Below are 21498 nucleotides of genomic sequence, written 5' to 3'. Positions count from 1 at the left end.
TTATCCTCATCTGCTCAGTTCTTTTCATCTTGTCCTGCGCGCAAAGTCGCTTCAGTCGCATCTGACTCTTTGCGAACTTATGGACTGTAACCTGCCAGGCTCCCCTGTCCGTGGGATTTTCAAGGTAAGAATACTGGAGTGGGCAGCCATTTCCTCCTCCAGGGGATCTTCCCAACCAAGAGAATGAACCGTTTCTCTTATGTTTCCTGCATTGGCAGGCAGGTTCTTTACCACTAGCGCTATCTTTGTTCTAGTTCAGATTTCAGGAGGGAAGAGAGGTCTTTCTAGGTTTAGTTTTTTTTTTTTTTTTTAAACTGGTCCCTTTAAATCCAAAATAGATGGAAATGAGAGAGGGAAGACCTTATTAGCCTTATCTGTTATTTATAAAGTCCACACACAGTACTTGCTCATGATTAATATTGCTGGTAAAATAAACTTAGGCCAAGAAGACAAGTCCCATGACTTAGGAAATAAAATCAACGATTTTATTTACTGAGTGCATATGATGGATGTGTCAGGCACTGATCTAGAGAAGTGTTAGTCGCTCAGTCATGTCCGACTTTGCAACCCCATGGACTGAGCCCGTCAGGCTTCTCTAAGCCACCAGGGAAGCCCCAAGAATACTGGAGTGGGTGGCCATTCCTTTCTCCAGGGGACCTTCCTGACCCAGGGATCGAACCTAGGTCTTCCTGCATTGCAGGCAGATTCTTTACCAACTGAGCCACCAGGGAAGCCCACTATCCAGGCCCTTATATATTAACATCATTTAATGCACACAAAAACTTTATTATCATTCTTGGCCCCATTTCGCAGGTAAGTAAACCAAAGAACAGAAGCTTAAGTAACCGGCCCCAGATCAGAGAGCTACCAAGCACCAGATCAGGGACAGGAACCCAAAGAGCCTAGCTCTGGAGAGCATGCTTAACTGCTATCCCACATCGCCCCCATATACCAGCAGTAGAATCACAGTAGAAAATTTCTGTGCAGAATGTTTCAAAAGCCTTGTGGGATAAAATTCTAAGGATCGTATCCATAAATTAAAGTTTCAATATAATTTAACAATCTATGTCCAAACATAAGGTCCACAGAACTGAGCAATAAGGGAGATATTTTAAAGTCATAATAGTGAAAATGTTAGTTGTGAAAAAAATCTGATTAGATGGCATTTCTTAACTAGTGCTTTAACTTGCTTTTCTGTTTTTAGTTTAGTTATTTATTTATTGGCCATGCTGCACGGCAAGTGGAAACTCAGTTTCCCAACCAGGTATTGAACCCATACACCCCGCAGTGGAAACTCGGGAGTCTTAACCACTGGACCACTAGGGAAGTTCCAAACTTGTTTTTTTAAGACCAGATTATTTTTTGAAGTATAGCTGATTTACAACATTATATTGGTTTCAGGTGGATAGCATGGTGATTCAATATTTTTATAGGTTATACTTTTGTATATATAATAGATTATATACTTTTACATATTATAACCTTAAAATTATAAAATATTGGCTATATTCCCTCTGAAAGTGAAAGTTAGTCGCATAGTTGTGTCAGCTCTTTGTGATACCATGGACCGTAGCTGTCCAGGCTCCTCTGTCCACAGAATGCTCCAGGGAAGAATACTGGAGTGGGTTGCCATTTCCTTCTCCAGGGGATCTTCCTGACCCAGGAATCGAACCAAGGTCTCCTGCGTTGCAGGCAGATTCTTTACCAACTGAGCCACTAGGGAAGCCATATTCCCTTTACTATATAATGTATCCTTGTAGTTTATTTATTTTATACATAATAGATGTACCTCTTAATTTTCTACCCCTATCTTGCCCTCTCCCCACTTTACCACTAGCAAGTTCTCTATTATCTCTGAGTCTGTTTCTGTTTTGTTTTATATTAATTTTTGATTCATGTTTTAGAGTCTACATTGCACATTTAGATAACATACAGTATTTGTCTTTCTCGTACTTATTTTACTAAGCACAATAGCCTCCAGGTCCATTTATGTTGTTGTATTTAACCAACTTTATTTCGCTATAGGATAGTTAGAATTTGAAAAACAGAAGACGAAGTCTTCATCATCTGAAAAGTTTTATTTAAGGTTTCTCACAGAAACATTTAATGCTATTGAAGAAAAAAATATATCATTGGTAAGCTGGGGAAAAATATTAATCAGAAGTAAACTGTGATATTATATTTTAATTCTTATTTTAGGGACTTTTAAAAAAGTTTTCACATGCATATTCTTATCTGATCTTCAGTGTAATTGTGAGGCTAAAAGGAGAAACACTCTACTTTGCCAGAGAAGGAACTGGGTCTCTTGACGGTCAAGTGACTTACTTGCTCAGGAGCACATGACATGTTAAAGCATGACATGTAAGCAGGAATTACTGGTCTTCTGACCAGTGTTCTTTAGGTTATATACCTCATCACCCTATCACCCCAAGGAGAAAATAAAACCTGTGAAGGGGGGAACTTGTCAATCCAGCACACACAAATCAATGCCTGGCAGAAGTGAGTCTTTGTCTATCTCTGGCACATACACAGTACCCGAAATGTTTAATGAATAAATAAATGATGAACACATTATCTTAAAAGGCTCTTCCCTGGTGGCTAAGAGGTTAAAGCGTCTGCTTCCAATGCAGGAGACCTGGGTTCGATCCCTGAGTTATGAAGATCCCCTGGAGAAGGAAATAGCAACCCACTCCAGTATTCTTGCCTGGAGAATCCCATGGACGGAGGAGCCTGGTGGGCTACGGTCCATGGGGTCGCAAAGAGTCAGACATGACTGAGTTGGACACATTATCTTACTAAACATCAACTCTAGGCTAGACCAGACAAAACATTCACACAAGAAAGCAAAATATTTGATCAAACCAGGTTGTAACTCTACCTAGTCCAACTGGATAACTAAGATACTTGAGATAAGCCAGCTGGCCACTCTTGGTCAGAACAAGGAGTACTAGGGTAGATATTATCTGAAAAATCAAGTCCTATATTTCTAAGGCTTCAGAGAAACTATTTTCCACTAATGCATTTTACTAAATTCTATTAAGTCAACTGAACAATTTCTAGAACACTTACCTCCTCTGTCAGTTTAGTGTTGGATTTTTCTAATGCATCCACTTTTGCCTGAAGGTTGTTTACAGTAGCACTATGAAGAGAAGAAAAAAATTAACAGTCTCTTTTGAGATGCAGAACAATATCCTATACTTTCTTTTAACACACCCATCATACTTATCATTCATTGTTTACCGTCTACAATTTTCAATAGGCTTACAGGCTCTCAGACAGCTTACAAGATGATGCGTGTCTTACCTGCTACATTCTTGGCACTAAAATTTGTGGGGGTTTTTTTCCTAGGAAGAAAAGTACTGTTTATTCAGATCTTGTTCATATTAACCATCCAGCCAAAGTGTTTGGCCCCTGAGAGGTTACTTCTCTGTCAGTGAGTCAATTAGGGCTTATTCTCAGTCTATAAATAGCCTCATCCCCCAGGTCAAAATGAACACACCCAAAGGCTTTTTGTGGGGGTCATGGGGCATGTGGGATCTCAGTTCACCAACCAGGGATTGAACCCTCGACTCTTGCAGTGGAAGCACAGTCTTAACCACTGGACAGCCAGGGAAATTCCTTAACAAGCATTTGTTGATGAAATTAAAAGGTTCATGCGCTACACCGTACTTCAAGGTTTACTTATTTAATAATAATAATAGGCTACATGAATTATGACATGCTGGACACACACCAAGCACTCTTCTAAACGCTTTTACTTGCACTATTTCATTTACTCCTTTCAACAACCCCACGTGCTAGGCACCTCCAACTATAGATGAAGAAACAGAAGCACTAAAAAAATAAAATAATACTGTCATATTTATAATTCAGGGGCTTCCTTGGGAGCTCAGCTGGTAAAGAATCTGCCTGCACTGTAGGAGACCCTGGTTCTATTCCTATATCAGGAGGAGAGAAGGGATAGGCTACCCACTCCAGTATTCTCGGGCTTCCCTGCTGGTTTAGATGGTAAAGAATCCACCTGCAACGCTGGAGACCTGAGTTCAATCCCTGGGTTGGGAAGATCCCCTGGAGGAGGGAGTGGCAAGCCACTCCAGTCTTCTTGCCTGGAGAACCGCCATGGACAGAGGAACCTGATGGGCTACAGTCCATGAGGTTGCAAAGCGTTGAACACGACTGAGTGACTACGTATAGCACAGCACATTCATTGTCAACTGTAACCATATCTTTGCTAAGCTAACATCTCCACAGTTCACTGTTAGTCATTATTAGTACTTGGTCCCCAGAAAAAATGTACTTAAATTGTTTTTGAGTTTTCTAGATGGAATCAAGACTGATACTGGTGTAATCACATTTTAGGTCTTACTTAAACTAAAATGATTATCTTTCATAAGAGGACTATAAATCAGATAATTAAATGATGTATTAATTCTTATGAATTATTCAATAGTTTTTAGACCATCAATGTACTTGAGAATACCAATAAATTTTGGACAGCTCTCCTCAGGAGAGGAGAGATTATTTTATGTTCTGGTCATGAAAAATACTTGGTGAGTACTTGGTAAATTAATGGTAGTGATGGTGAAAAGAGGGTAAATTAATACTACTGATCCCCTATATGAAAAAAATATATATATATAAGGGACCAATGAGATATCACTAACCTACAGGTACTACAGCAGTGAGTGCTTCACCTAAGACATGGTCCTGAAATACATGATTGGATCTACTGAACCAAGACCTCCAATTTCAAGTGTCTATAGCACAAACTGGGCTTCCCTGGTGGCTCAAAGGTTAACGTGTCTGCCTGCAATGTGGGAGACCTCAGTTCTATCCCTGGGTTGGGAAGATCCCCTGGAGAAGGAAACAGCAACCCACTCCAGTACTCTTGCCTGGAGAATCCCATGGACGGAGGAGCCTGGTGGGCTACAGTCCACGGGGTCGCAAAGAGTCGGACACGACTGAGCGACTTCACTTTCACTTTCATGGCACAAATTTAAGAGTTCTTCACTGAGTATGTTTACATAATCACTAAAACTCTAATTATATATTAATTTTATATTGCCTTTCATTAAAGGCCACCAGAACAGGTAAATGCCACATATCCAGTGCCTAGGCTCAGAGCTGTGCTAGCAGGAATCCTATATATATATTGTTGAGTATTGTCTGAATTTATCCTAACTGCTCATCGTCAGTTTATCCTTCCCTCCCCTTCCCCCACACCAAAATCCCCAGAAAGTAATAATATTTATCCATTCTTTACTTCAGGTGTCTGTTGAGTTCTTCTACATAGTTCTTCTGATCCAGAATTGCAGTAATCTGGCCATCTCTGAAGGGAAAAAAGATAAAAAATAGAGAAAAAGTAAATAAAATTAGAAATACCAAGATGTCCCACCTCCAATATTTTCATAAAACATAGGAAGGAAATTACGGCTGACACACTGAACCAGAAGACAGGCCTGATTAGAACTTCCTTAACACAAGAGACATGGAGGTTTAAAACTGTGAAGACCTTCCCAGCATATTCATAAAGCCCTTCTTATGGCTTATACACCTTAATAACTTAGGTTACAGGTATAATGTATAATCTATTAGAGGCACTTAAAGAAAAAAAAATTATCTTCTTGCAATTCAAAGATTTTTTTTCTGCTTTGCTGCCGCTGCTGCTGCTAAGTCGCTTCAGTCATGTCTGACTCTGTGCGACCTGCTAGTATTATTTATAAGAACAATTTTCCATTTGTCACAGGAATTAAATTAAGCTTATTTGGGTGAAATAATAATTGTTCTCAAAGGCAATATATTTGCCTTTAAATGCTATTTGGTTTCACAATGAATTGTTTAAAGGGCTTTCACAAATATCAAATGCTTACTATTACATGAGAAAATCAAGTGTGGAAAAAGGAGGTTCCCTTCTGGGAACAGCTAATCTAGAACAGACAAAAGTTAAACAGACAGACTTTTCAACTGAATGAAAACTTTAAGGCCACATACCTCTAGGACTACTTAAAGGACAAGCAATATAATTTAGTTCAATGCCTAAGGTTAAACACTTCAGGCTAATTATGCTTTCACCTGCCACATTTATAATGGGTAAAGGGTAAGCTTGTGATTGCTAATTTGCAAGGTACCACATGAATATTTTAAAAGCTTTCAATTTTAAAATCATTTTAGAGTTACAGAAGTTTAGTGCTGAGTTCCCATATGCTCAGCTCCCCGTAACGTTGACATTTTACATAATCCCATGATGCACATGTCAGAGGGCAAATTTTAAGCAAACTGAGAATACAGTTCTTCTGGTCAAGAAGACCATGTTTTCAAATGCTACTTTGGAGAGATGGAGCATTAGATTCCCTTTATAATACTTCTTATTTTATTTGCCCCTCAACCACATACCAGGAAAATCCACTGAACTAAAACCCCTTTTAGGGTTTAGCAGGCACAATAGATATTTTTTTATAAGACTCTATTAGAGATATATCATCAGAAATAATTTCAGCAAATCTCTTAAAGCAGTACTGTTGTAAACTTTAAATACTATCAAACAACATCGAAGAAAAAAAGAAAACAAATTTTCTTTGCACGTACCCTTCACTACCTTTACTGCTGTTCCCATCCTTGAGATACATTGAAAAATCTATAACTCCAACCTACAGAGAGAATTTTCAGAATTTATTATAAAATTAGATACTTTTACCAAGCCATAACATATGAACTTGTGCAAACTCTGGGAGATAGTGAAAGACCGGGGAGCCTGGCATACTGTAGTCCGTGGGTTGCAAAGAGTCAGACACGACTTAGTAACTGAACAACAACAACAAACACAATGTCTCTTTCTAGGCACTTAAAAACAGCATTACAGTCATGACAATTACTAGGAAATTTTAATAAAAAAAGTAATGCTTTTTATAATCAAGAATTGACAAGGGTTATAAGATTCAAGATCAAGTCAGTAGGATAGCTAAGAAAGTCAACAGAACACTTAACATAAACTTGAGGTTTTGTCTGGTTTCCCCGGTGGCTCAGTCAGTAAAGAGTCTGCCGGCAATGCAGGAGACCTGGGTTTGATCCCCGGGTCGGGAAGATCCCCTGGAGAAGAAATGGCAACCCACTCCAGGATTCTTGCCTGGAGAATTCCATGGACGGAGAAGCCTGGTGGGCTCTAGTCACTAAGTGGTGTCCAACTGTTTTGTGACCCCATGAACTGCAACCCACCAGTTACAGTTCCTGACCCAGGAATCGAACCTGAGTCTCCTGCTTGGCAAGCAGGTTCTTTACCACTGGGCCACCTGGGAAGCCCAAATTTAAGGTTTACTGAATGTTAAATAAATAAATAAAGGTTTAACATTTTTTTCTCTTTTGCTTTTTTGAAATATTCTACTATTAAATTTCTGTGTATATATTTTGGTGTATACGTGTGTGTGTATGTTTGCCACTGAACCACGTAGCTATATATATATATATATATTTTTTTTTAACCTGTGCAAAATATTTTTAATGGGAATCACCGTTAAGACAAGAATTTGAAAAACATTCATTATGTATAATTTTTTATATTCACATCAAAGTTAAAGAAAATTCTATTTACGACTCAGAATTTCTGTTAATTTGGTTGGTATAATCTGATCAATCCAAATTCTGAGATAAGTCAGAGTGACATGCTAGGCCACCAAGTATCTCTCTCATACCTGAGAGTCCAAATCTTCTCCCTTCATACAGAAATTGGCATCAATGACATTCAGGCCCACCAACAGACCAGCAATTATAGCTCCTTCTTCTTCCATCATGAGGGCATTGGGTTCATAGAATTCACTGCAAGAGAAATCCATGGAATGCTCTATGTAATAAAACCTCAAGAATCCAGTGATGTAATCATGAGACAAGGAGGAAAACATTTGTCTAAAACATATGGTCACCTATGATATTACTTGGATACTTCATTTTAGATAACAGGTACATGAACAGACTTTAGAAAATAGTCCAGCTGAAAGAAAAGTGATCAGAACAGTGTTTTCACTGAAGTGACTATTCATAGGTTCTCACACATTTATATTTGCAATGTACAGGGGATAATTTTTCAATCTTTCATGCATCTAAAAAAATCTGTTAAGTTTGTTTTTAAAAACTACCTTTTTATTTGATCTGCTTTAGTTTTTATTTTATTAAATATACATATTTTAATTTCTATTTTATATTGAAGTATAGTTGATTTACAATATCATGTTATTCAGATATACAACAAAGTGATTTTGTAATACATATACATATACCCATTCTTTTTCAGATTCTTTTCCCATATAGGTGATTAGAGAGTACTGAGTAGAGTTCTCTGTGCTATACATCAGGTCCATGTTATCTATTTTATATGTAATAGTGTGTACATGTCAATCCAAACTCCTAATTATCCCTCCCACCTCGATCTGCTTTATTTTAAATTCTATTTAAGTACCACATTCCTTTAACATAGTGAATAAACATTTAAAAAATGTAACTGTCAAACTAGTTACATTCTTTCACTTTTGGCTAATTAGCAGAAGTTGCCTAACAAGCGCGCATACTGGGTTGAGGATGATTTAAAATGCTTGTTATCTTTTATTTAATAAAATCAGTTTTCATTACAAAAACAAAAAACAAAAAAAAGCAGCACAAAAAGAGGTATACAAGAAACCCTGTAATTCTACCCACCAATGACCTGTTAATACCTGGATATATAATGTTTCAGATCATTTATGGAGACATATACTAATAGTCTGTCTAGTCAAGGCTATGGTTTTTCCAGTGGTCATGTATGGATGTGAGAGTTGGATTGTGAAGAAAGCTGAGCACCAAAGAATTGATGCTTTTGAACTGTGGTGTCGGAGAAGACTCTTGAGAGTCCCTTGGACTGCAAGGAGATCCAAGCAGTCCATCCTAAAGGAGATCAGTCCTGGGTGTTCATTGGAGAGACGGATGGTAAAGCTGAAACTCCAATATTTGGGCCACCTCACGTGAAAAGTTGACTCATTGGAAAAGACCGTGATGCTGGGAGGAATTGGGGGCAGGAGGAGAAGGGGATGACAGAGGACGAGATGGCTGGATGGCATCACCGACTCGATGGACATGAGCTTGGGTGAACTCTGGGAGTTGGTGCTGGACAGGGAGGCCTGGCGTCCTGCGATTCATGGGGTTGCAAAGAGTCGGACACGACTGAGTGACTGAACTGAACTGAACTGATACTTATTTTTGAGGGATACTAAAAGGGCTGCTGCTGCTGCTGCTAAGTCACTTTAGTCATGTCCAACTCTGTGCAACACCATAGATGGCAGCCCACCAGGCTCCTCCATCCCTGGGATTCTCCAGGCAAGAACACTGGAGTGGGTTGCCATTTCCTTCTGCAATGCATGAAAGTGAAAAGTCAAAGTGAATTCGCTCAGTCGTGTCTGACTCCTAGCAACCCCATGGACTGCAGCCTACCAGGCTCCTCCGCCCATGGGATTTTCCAGGCAAGAGTACTGGAGTGGGTTGCCAGTGCCTTCTCCAACGAAAAGGGCATTATACCATTAAATCATTGTGAATTTCTTTTTGGCTTAACAATATTGTGAGTATCTTTCTATTTCAATGGATAATTTTCTGCAGTTTCATTTATACTGGCTTTATACCATTCCACCATATCACTGTAGTGTAAGTATATTCAGCCAAAACTCCCTTTTCCTTAGCCAACTCTCTCTAATCAACAGTTAGGCTAGTTTTGGCCTGTTCCCACGACTAATTCCACAGACCAGGCACAATGTGCTAAAAATGACTTTGAAATAAAAAAGTAAAAGAGAAATAAAGTACTTGAATGATTCTGAATGGATAAAAATCCTAGAAGACCCCTGAATAATTACATATTCTTTCATGATATACCCAAATTATCCATACATACAGATGAAATGACTTGAAATATTCATTTCAACCAATTTGATATCATAACTGAAACATGACTGCAATCTACTTGTTTTCAGCAAAGTCACCTGGGACTGACCGTTCATGGGCAACCTCAATGATTGGTAATAATACATTTCACTGATGTGAGTTTCTCTTTTCTTTTTGATTCTCTATTAAAAATATTAACAAATGGTAAAACACTTCAAAAGCAGCACATGGATAATCTGCAAATTACCATCTCTCTCAATAACTGCACACATGTTAACAGCCTGTGAAGGAAACTAAGAATTGGAATGAACAAGGTTCTTTAACACTTTATTCTCTCCTCAAAACCATACAGTACACATTTTCCTTTGTCTGGCTTCCCTTGTGCTTTATATGTGAGATTTGTACATATTGTTGATGCAATGGTAGTTCATTTGCTTCCAGTGCTGGACAGTATTCCACGGTGGAATAAACTACAGCGCATCCATTTTGTTTGCTCTTTTCCATTGTACAGTCTACAGTACTTTTATGAACACTACTGCACATGTTTTTCGGTACATATACACATGCACTTCTCTTAAGACATACCCAGGGTGTGAAAGTGCTGAGTCAAAGTGATTGAAAATGTTCTGTCTAGTTCATAAGACTGAACCCACTTAGCTCTGGTGCTCTGTGGATAAAGATCAAATTCTTTGGACCTCAGTTTGAATCAATAATTTTGATTCAAATAATTTTGATTGAAGACACTCCCCTGTATCCTCCCTGGTAGCTCAGTCAGTGAAGAATCTGCCTGCAGTGCAGGAGACCTGGGTTGGATCCCTGGGTTGGGAAGATCCTCTGGAGAAGGAAATGGCAATCCATTCCAGTATCCTTGTCTGGAAAATCCCATGGTCAGAGGAGCCAGGCAGGCTACAGTCCATGGGGTCACAAAGAGGCGGGCAAGATTGAGGGACTAACACTTTCTCACTTTCTTTCTACTCCCCTGTAGCTACCTACAGCTTGAACACTAGACCCTATACCTCATCAAAGCTTGATCCTTGGAAAGTTGAGCCTTCTCTTTATGGAAATAAATAAGCTTTCCCAGATGGTTCGTGTTTCTCTTTCTCCTGATTTGCTTAATTTTCTTAGGCAAGAAAACAGCAATCAATAGCATATGCAGCTGCAGCAACATTAACACAATGCTCCATATTAGGATCCGTGGTGCAATTTCTTGTAGAAACTAGACTCTTAGAAAATTCAATCATGTCTTCAAATTCTGTTACTTGTTCTTATACTATTTCTCAGAGGCAATATGCTATATTTGTATTTCTTTCAGTAAATATTAAAGTCCTATAAGGTACATAAGGACAAGTACACAAATCATATAATATGGCAGACTGTGTTTTCATAAAGAGAGCATACCCATGTAACCACCACATTAAAAAACAGTACGATTATCAGAACCTCCAAAACCACGTTATGCTCCCTTCTGCTCCTGATTTTGTATCCTCACCCCACCAATGGTAGCCCTTTCCTGACTTCTTCTACCATGAAAGGTAAGTTGTGTATGTTTCTGAAATTTATATAAATGGAATAATACACAGAGTATTTTCCAAGTATTTTCCATGTCTGGTTTCCAACAAAACCAGATTAATCCATTGGCTGTGTGTAGCTGCTATATGGTATTTCACTGTATGAGTACACCATAATTTACTTACCCATTCTACTGTGAATAGATACTCGGGGTCTATTATAAATATTTGGGGCTGGTACAAACATTCTAATAGATATGAACATTCCTGTTCATGTCTTTTGTTAAACATAACTATACATTTTTTACTGGATATAATAACTAGAAGTGGGATACTTGGTCACAAGAAATGCTTATGATCAGCTTTTACAGACGATGGCAATTTTTTTAAGTTTCTATATTAATTAACTCACCAGCAGAGTTACTATACATCTCCTCCAACACTTGGCATTATCTATCTTTTTCAGTTTTGCCATTCTGGTGGTTGTGTGAGGTTATCACACTCTTGTTTTAACTTATATGTACAAATGGCTAGTGAAGTTAGGTATCTTCTCATGTGTTTACTGGCCATTTCAATTTCTTCTTTTGTGAAATGTTTGTTCAAGTCCTTTATCATTTTTATATTTGCTCATTTGCCTTTTTCTTTTTGGACTGAAAGACTGAGTTCTTTATATACCCTGAATATGCATCATTTGTTGAATATATGTATTACATATCACAAATCTCTCCTTTAGAGTAATGAGTTGCCTTTCACTCTTAAAGAGTGTCTTTTGATAAACAGAAGTTCTTTATTTTAAGGTAACTAATTTATTCTTTTTTTTTTTCCTTTATAGGTAGAACTTTTTGTGTCCTGTTTGAGAAATTTTGGTATACTTTATGTGTCTTCTAAAAGTTTTATTGTTTTCTCTTTTCCATCTGTACCTATGACCCAACTTGAAACTATTTTGCGTGCTGCATTGGAATTTAATGTTACATATCAACTTCTTGTCTTACAGAGCCTGGGTATATGTGAAGGTGTCAAAGCCTTTCCTGCTTTTCTGAAGGTGTTAAGTTTCGATCTGTCCTGCAAAGGACCATACCTATGCCACAGCCAACAGGTGGAACACACTTTATAGTAAAGCATCTAATCTTAAGTATGTGTGTGTGTTTGATGTGGGAGAAGGCATTAGCTGAACTACGTAAAACTGTCATGAATCAACTGTTTCTGATCCACAAAAATGATAAATTTATACGATTTAACCTAATATGATACAGAACATACCGAGAAAAGGAGAAAGTTCAACAAGAAGATCTTCATACCTGAGAAGTTCCTTCTTATTGATCAAAGCTTTCATGTATTCTGAAAGTTTCTTTTGCATTAGTGCCAGACGAAGCCAGGCTCTTCCTCTGCCTACAGGTGTTCTACGAAAACACAAAAACCAAAAGACTAGTAGAAGCAGCGACGGAGGCCACAGTGGGACAGGCTCACTTACTCTTGCTAATGATCCCTCAGTACAGTGTGCGTACGAGGCGCTCCTGACACACAGCCCCTCTGTCACCACATTCCTATGTGAGGAGTTCTATGACGGCTGGTGGGGGCCAGGGGTGTGCTGGGACAAATGCTCTTGTGAGGAATTAATTACTGAACGAGACTACAATTTGAAGACCTCTGGGAGGCCAAACTGAAAATGTCCCATCAGATTTGTTTTGGTAAATCCTAAGTTTAGTGTGGATCGTGTAAGTACCCAAATAACCGTAATGAGGACACAGGCCATTCAGACCTCTACCTGATTAAAATTAGACCAATCTAATCTGGGAAGGCAACCACCTACTCTTTTTCAAGTTTCAAGGCAGGTTATGGATATCAGTCAGTTCCTGCAGTTCACTTGACAACTGTTTTAATCATGGTTCTCAAACTCCATAAGCCAAGTCTAAGATGCCACCTCCCTAGATCTAATTTTTTGAGACTCACTAGCTGATACCCGCAAGTGCTTTGAAAAAAATAAGAGAATGTTTCGTATTTTGACATGAAGACAACCTCTCTTAGATCAATAATAATTATCCCTCACACTTCTCAATATTCTACACTACCAGGGCCCTCCTAACAATGTCTATTCATAACAATATTATGCATTTTGGATTGTTATGAAATACATTATTATGGTCATCATTGTCTTCAGTCTCACTCCTAAAGGAAGTAGTTGAGAAGAATGTTTTCCCTGACACATAGAATTCAACCTTAAACTTACTTAAGTCCTGGAAGATCTTTAACACTTGCTGTTATCTCTGCAGCTTCTGGAACAAGCTTTTCTACCAGTTCTAGAGGCCCCCAGAAGGATTTATTTTGTCCAAGAAAAGTTTTCTTAGCTAAGGTGATAAAAACAAAGCAGTAGTTTAATATTTTTTACATAAACATACTCTCAGCACACACATACACACATACCCTACTAGCTATTCAGTGTGTTTTTCAGGGAATTAATCCCAGATTATTAGACAGTCTTAAAATTATTCATGCTTTCAGAATTGATAACATTTCATAAAAATAAAGAATTCCTACTTCCCAAGATTCAGTTCTTCCTCTTTTAGGAGGAATTTATGGCCCACTTGTATATGAAAAATAAAATATTTTAATAATATCGTGCTTTAAGCTGGGTGGTATTAGTGAAGAAAACAGTCTAGTGGTAAAGAATATGTAACTCAGGAGCAGGTTATCAAAGACTGGGGAGGAAAAGAAGCAACGGTGAATAGCACCAGGTCCTGCCCTTGAAAGCTTATGGTTAAGTGGGAAGAGCATGCAAGCAAGAGTCAGGCCATCAGAGTTCTAGCACTTGCTTTGCCCCTACTTGCTGTGGGATTTTGAGCAAATCATGCCCCACTCTAGACCTGTATCCACCAGTGAAACACAACTGTCATCTTGAATAGATACTTGTAACAGTGCTTCCAGCTCTAGCTTTTCAGGATCTGTATTTTTTAAGCCTTATACCGTTAAAGATATTTCTGTACCCACATAGGTCGTATCCCGGTGGATTAATATGAGTTCAAGAGGCTTCTTATTCTTTGGCTCCATAAGGAAAGCTTCTCTTCTTGAACACGTATTGCTGGGAAACAGGTGCATGCACACTCTCATTTTGAGGCCACGGCCTACCTTTCAAGCCGTGTTTCAGGCAGTGCTCCATCACCACAAAGAACTGCTGCAGAGGTGCGTAGTCAGAATCCAGAGTTCTCCCCAGGTTCAGAGCAGATTCGATCAAGCCCTTGATACTCAGCTTGGCCATGTTCATCAGGTTCATGCGTTCGTTAGCCATGAGATAATTAGGATCTGCAAACCGAAGGGGGAGAGCGTGGAGCCTGGTTACTGGAAATAGAACATTTAAAAACTCAGTCTAATTTCACTACGTTGACATCTGCATTGATGGTGCAAAAGTCACAGTGGGTAAGACTACTGGTGTCTTGGCAAGAATCAAGGCAGTGACACCAAATTATAGTAATAGTTGCTGTGTTCTTCTCCGCCATGCACTTGCTATTTTTAAAAAAAAAAAGAGAGAGATGCCAATCTTCCTTGGGAATATTCTTGGCAGAACACTAAAAGGTGTATTTATTTTATGAAAATTTAAACCTTGAGTACAGTCTTTTAATATTCTCACCACCACCTTTGCCACTACCCTGACCTAGGCTGGTCATAACTCAGTACTGCACAGCGCCCACACGGGCCACTTCTACCCTGGCCCCGCCCCACCCCTTCTCTACAGCTTGTGAAGCTCAAAAACAATAAAGCCACTGTAGAAAAAAAGGATAAAGGGCTTAAACTTTGTTCCCAACATGCTGTTTGCATTATTAGCATTTATACTAGGTAGAATTATTATTTAAACTGAGCATTCTTAAATGAACTAATTAACATTATCAGTATAATGCAGTCTTAGAAATTAACCAACTGCAAAATTATTTTTAAGACTTAACATAGACTTAACGTGGCTCTCATCAACTAAATACATCATCTGGGGAAAGGGACGAAATACCACATTTTACCTGACAAAAGTCTGAATCATCTTTGTTCCACAGGTGCATACCCTGTGTCTGGTCCTGTAGGTTCTTACAATGATGACCTCAGTACCTCCTCACTGCACTTTAGGAGACAGTTACACCAAGAGCACAGATTGATAGGGAAGAGAAATGAGGCTCAGAGAATAAAGGAGCTGACCCCAGGCACAGCCAGTACTACATGACGGAGCCAGAGTCTACACTCTGTCTCTCTGACTTCAAACCACGTGCTCCTGACAACTATTATCCACTTAAAAACGCATCAGTGACTCCAAATAATGTGCATCCTTCCCTCCTGCTGACCATTCTTTTACACAGTTATCTTATTTAATTCTTGTGACTCCATCATTTAAGTGCTATTCCCCTTTCCAGGTGCTAAAGCTAGCCTATAACGGTTTAGAGATCCAAGGCCAAACACTTCCTAAGTGGTAGAATATAGACCTGGATGTATTATAGCATGAAACGCTCTTTAATGCACTTTCCTAGAGAGCTATGAAATGTTTTACCTTTTTAGGAGGACTAAAAGTAATACTAACAAAAGCCCCTGCTCCCATAATAGAAACAAAGCAGAGATTATTTTATTCAAATTGTTCCAAGTAATTTTCTTCACACAATGTTTTCATTTACATCTGCTTTCATGCTTAAATGGAACAGAATCAACGGGCCAAATTCTAAGCTCACTTTCTTCTCCGTTAAGTTTAAGAACTTGAGGTTCATACAAATTTTGGTTTGTTGTACTGTTCTCCGAGGTAATTTCTTTAGAGGATAGTTTATTAGGAAGGTCAGAACTTCTATGTTGCCATTAATTCTTGCACACCAATACATGTTTTAGGACCATGGATCAAACCTGGTTTCTCTGTTTACTACAGGTCAAACTTGTCAAGAATGGAATAATCTCCCAAGGGACAATGAAATACATAAAAAAAACTATCCCTGAAAAAAAGCCATGAAGAACTTTATCAGATATTAATTTCCAACACTATGACCAGCATTTATGTGCAATGTACTGTATCTGACCTTTCACAACCCCTGGGAGAAAAGAATAGGGCAGGGGTGTGTGGGCTTGCATGGATGTCTGCGGAGAGCTACTGGAGTTCCCACTGAATGCAGGAAAACATGGCTGGAGTTGGGTTATCTGGTGGTCCATAAGGTACCACTCTCTTGGCCTCAGGTCTGTAGACCACTGTCAGGAAGCATTTAACAGCAGGCCTCCTGTGTGCTATTTTGGATCTGTCATGATCCCTCTGTTCCTTATTAATTCCTGAATATTCAGGAATTAAGAGGGGTGGCAAACCGCTCCTGGGGCTGAGGAATGCATGCATTTCCTTCGTTAGTTTTTCCATACAGTGATAAGTAACTATTTACCACCCTCTTCCTTTTTATGAACCGTATGGTAAAAGTGATTATTTACAACCCTCTCTTTTTGATATGGATTGCCTTATGTTTCCTTGATAATTTGTAAGTCTGGACTTCTGATCTTTATCTTTGCTGAAAATAGCTACCTTGTAAGACAGTATATATACCCAAGCTATATGGCTCCCACAGTAAAGCGTCTGGCCACAATGCAGGAGACCCGGGTTCGTTTCCTGGGTCGGAAAAGTCCCCTGGAGAAGGAAATAGCAATCCACTCCAGCACTCTTGCCTGGAAAATCCCATGGACAGAGGAGCCTGATAGGCTACAGTCTATGGTGTCGCAAAGAGTCGGACACGACTGAGCAACTTCACTTCACTTCACTTATATTGAATAAAACACCTTTGCTCCATCAGAGCTTGGGTCCCCGTGTCTGTCTTTCTTTCTCTCTCTCTCTCTCTCCAGCTAATTCTCTGGAGCGTAGAAACCCGTTGTGCTCATTCTCCTGCTCAGGCTTCTAAGACCCTCTTGAGAAGGTACACTGTGCCTTCACCCCCTCGAGAGGATGCCCGGTGCCTTCGTGAGTGATGCAAGCCCTGCGTCAAGGACTTTATTGGTTTTCTGCGTAAACCAGGGAATATCAGCCTCTCTCTCTCTTTTACTCTCTTATCCTCGACTCTGGACCACTAAAGGACCCCAACAGACCATTAATTCAGGGCCCTAAGAACAAAATTAAACAATGCTGCTAGTCAACGTACACAACCTAACTCCAACCTGGTGACAACCAGTCACATGGGGAGAGCTGGATTTTGAACAAGTACAAAACGCCAGGCTTTGAGGCTTTTTTCAAAAGTGGTGGTACTAGCTCTTCTACATTGCCTCATCTTGTTGTAATCAGTAGCAGAAACGTTTAAGACAACTGATTATAGTGTCTAGGATGCATAAACTACAGAAAGAAATTAAATTCCTAATAACGCAGTTTGCTTAGGGAAATTAAATTCCCAATATTTTAGACTCCCGTTAGTATGCTGCTATAACCTGCTTGAATTAACATGCATCAAACATAAACAGCCCTCCCATTCTTTAGGAAATATTACTCTCAACCTTGGCACTACTAATATTTTGGGCCAGATAACTCCTTCTTGTGTGGGGCTGTTCAGTGAATTAAATTTAGCCATAACGGATGCCTTTGCCCTATAGATGTCAGTAGCACCCTCTAGGCATGGCAACCCCAAATATCTCCAGATATGGCCAAGAGTCTGCTGAAAGACATCTTCTCCCTGTGGAGAACTATTATTCTGAACAAATGAAAGCAAGCCAAATAAAAATCAGGGTAATTTGACAACTAGACCTAAAAGCTCAAAAGAATTTATTGCTCATTATTAATTACTTAATTAATGCAAAAGTCAAATGATTATTTCATGCTTTATTATCAACATTTTTGCGTTAGCAGTATATAAGAGTATGGTTATTACAATTAAGTTTGTTTCCTCGTTAACTACTGAAAATAATTAGTACTTATAAATTTTCTCCATTTTATAACTCTGGCTACTAATGATGAATATTACATCATTAGCTTGATTTGTCATAAGAAATTCTCTAGTCAGTTTGTTACTTGTCTTGAATTATACTGAAGTATAAAATGATTTTGTGTAACTAATGTATGCTGTTAAAAAGGGCTGCAATGACTGGAAGAGAGTATGGCGGGACTTACGAAGGGGAGGTAAAGTTCTGCTTTTGATATGGTGTTAGCTTTGTGAACTTGGTGAGTATGTGAAAAACCACTGAGCCGCAGCCATAATAAAGAATGAAATAATGCCATCTGCAGCAACATGGGTGGACCTGGAGATTATTACTCCAAGTGAAGTCAGACAGAGAAAGACAAATATCATGTGATATCACCTCTGTGCAGAATCTAAAAAAAAAAATGATACCAATGAACTTATCTACAAAACAGAAACAGACTCACAGACTTAGAGAAAAAACATCTGGTTTACCAGGGAGGAAGAGCTGGGCAGAGGGATAGAGTTTGGGACTGACATATGCACATTGCTCTATTTAAGACAAACAGCTAGGAACCTTCCTGGCAGTCCAATGGTTGGGACTTCACCTTCCAAAGTGGGGGGGTGTAGATTTGGTCCCTGGTTGGGAGCTAAGACCCCACATCCATCACAGAAAAAAACCACCAATACACTATTGTAAAGTAAAATAAAGTAAAATTTAAAAAAAATAAAAAATAAAAATATTTAAAGAAAAAGAAAAAAACCAAGAGCATAAAACAGAAGCAATATTGTGCCAAATTCAATAAAGACTTTAAAAAAATAGTCCACATCAAAATGTGCTTTAAAAAATAAAATAGCCAATAGGGACCTAAAACATTAATTAATTAAAAAAAAAGAGAAATGTGGAAGTAGATTAAGATTCTAGCTGTCCTCTCTGAGGCCAGACATTAAACAAATTTCCCCAAATATAACACATGACACCTTCTTGCAACATTTTGGGGGAAGAAATACAGTTTTCATGAAAAGTAAGTTATCTATGTTAATAACATGTAAAGGGTTAGTTATTAAATGAATAAATATTTTTTTTAAATTCATTGAGCTGAATACTTATAATGTGATCTTTTCTATTTTAGGCTTATAACTATAAAAGGTTTTTAAAAGTTCTGTTTTTATTGTATAGAACAAAAATTATTTCTAAATGCATAACTTTCACAATGTTGTTAGTCATACTTTTTCTATGAGAAAAAATAATTAAAATTTTAATTCTTCACAATGCTAACATTCAACACTATTTCTCCAAAACTGAACTTTTGTTTATTCATTCATTTGTTCAATAAATATTGAGCATCTACTGGGTGTTAGACACTGTATTTAATATTGGGAACCCAGAGATAAAAGACCTAGTCCTCAACACTGAAGTGCTTACTATTCATCAAACTTGGGTAAATAGATGTTTAAAGAACAAAACTGGGCAGCTTACAGCGAATGCTTGAAATTTCAGAATAAACATTAACGTTTTCAACAAAGATTAATTTTATTACAGGACAACTAAAATGTCTTCATGTTAAGCCATATACACCCATTTTATGGAATCAAATGTAAATTTTATATATATTTAAAGCTAAGATAGTGAAAGTGAGAGTTGATCAGTTGTGTCCGACTCTTTGCGACCCCATGGACTGTAACCCACCAGGCTGTCCATGGAATTCTCTAGGCAAGAATACTGGAGTGGGTAGTCATTCCCACTCCAGTGGAATGACCCAAGTCATTGCCTTGTCCAGGGGGTTGGTGGCTCAGCTGGTAAAGACAGTAGATATGGTATTAATGTAGGATTTCAGGCAAGCTCTAAGTCCAATACGATTTCCTCGGCCATTGGATGTATTCTCCAGAAAAGTTTAATATCTATTACCCATGCCTATTACATAACATTGTACTCAGGTTGGCAGATCACTGCAATTAGAGAAGACAAAGAAACATATCACCTGTAAAACCGTGGATCATGTATTATTGCTCTCATACAATCTAATGTTACACCCAGAAAATCACACTAAAATTTTTACAGAAACATAATAATTCACAGAGGTACCAGAGCACAAAATTAATATATAGAAACCACTAGATGCCACTAGAAACCACTAGAAGATGAGACTTAAGTTCAGTCTTAAAGGATAAAGAGAAACTAGCAAGGAAGGGTTAGGAGGAGAGCTATGAAAGGAGCAGAAATGAAGTACAGCTAGGGTGAAGGCACAGAAATATGAAAAAAACATAGCATGTGGAGGTAAACAAAACTGAAGAAAATGCAGTAAGTTCATGATACATAAAAATAAGACCTGTGAGATGAGACAAGGGAAACCGGTGAGGGAGAGATGCTAAGGACTTTGTTCAAGGAACATGGATTTTACCTTAAAGCCAGTGAAGATTTTGATGTGAGGTGTAATGTCACAGATCTGAATTTTAGAGAAGCTGTTCTAGCAACCTTGTAGAAGATGGATCAGAAGGAACTAAGAACTCAGAGCTCAGGAGCAAGTAAGGGTTTACTGCAAAAGCTGAGGAGAGAAATTATGATCAGGGATGGAACTAGAGCAGTGGGTGCTGTGTGGAGAAGAGGGAGTTGGCTTTGAGACTTCCAACGGTAGAATGTCTGGATTTCACGACTTGATGACCATGTGGATTGAAAGAAGAAAGAGAAAGAATGGAGAATAACTTCTGTGTTTCTAGTTTTGGTGATTATCTGATTGTTTCTAGATTTGGATGGTGGTATGAGAGATGGGAATACCAGATCACCTGACATGCCTCTTGAGAACTGGACATGGAACAACAGACTGGTTCCAAATAGGAAAAGGAGTACGTCAAGGCTGTATATTGTCACCTGCTTATTTAACTTCTATGCAGAGTACATCATGAGAAACGCTGGACTGGAAGAAACACAAGCTGGAATCAAGATTGCCAGGAGAAATATCAATAACCTCAGATATGCAAATGACACCACCCTTATGGCAGAAAGTGAAGAGGAACTCAAAAGCCTCTTGATGAAAGTGAAAGAGGAGAGTGAAAAGGTTGGCTTAAAGCTCAACATTCAGAAAACGAAGATCATGGCATTTGGTCCCATCACTTCATGGGAAATAGATGGGGAAACAGGGGAAACAGTGTCAGACTTTATTTTTTGGGCTCCAAAATCACTGAAGATGGTGACTGCAGCCATGAAATTAAAAGATGCTTACTCCTTGGAA

At 38.6% G+C, this 21498-nt stretch overlaps 1 protein-coding gene across 13 annotated transcripts in view; it reads right to left on the bottom strand.

Moving 5' to 3' along the window:
• RUFY3 (RUN and FYVE domain containing 3) overlaps nt 1-21498 on the bottom strand; it is a 94461-nt gene that overhangs the window by 19735 nt on the left and 53228 nt on the right. For all 13 annotated transcript variants that reach the window (XR_003589697.3, XM_060417176.1, XM_060417171.1 and 10 more), the window contains 7 exons: nt 14523-14696; nt 13627-13744; nt 12698-12799; nt 7686-7809; nt 6586-6647; nt 5264-5329; nt 3070-3139 (listed from right to left, as the gene is read on the bottom strand). Coding sequence is in view for 12 of the 13 variants with exons in the window: in XM_060417176.1 (XP_060273159.1) it covers nt 3070-3139; nt 5264-5329; nt 6586-6647; nt 7686-7809; nt 12698-12799; nt 13627-13744; nt 14523-14696 (716 nt within the window). In the remaining variant the exon portion in view is untranslated. The remainder of the gene's footprint in view (nt 1-3069; nt 3140-5263; nt 5330-6585; nt 6648-7685; nt 7810-12697; nt 12800-13626; nt 13745-14522; nt 14697-21498) is intronic.

This window comes from Ovis aries, chromosome 6, assembly GCF_016772045.2.
Source record: "Ovis aries strain OAR_USU_Benz2616 breed Rambouillet chromosome 6, ARS-UI_Ramb_v3.0, whole genome shotgun sequence".
NCBI classification, from domain to species: domain Eukaryota; kingdom Metazoa; phylum Chordata; class Mammalia; order Artiodactyla; family Bovidae; genus Ovis; species Ovis aries.
The sequence above is the reverse complement of the archived record's forward strand: the minus strand, read 5'-3'. Positions and strand labels throughout refer to the sequence as shown.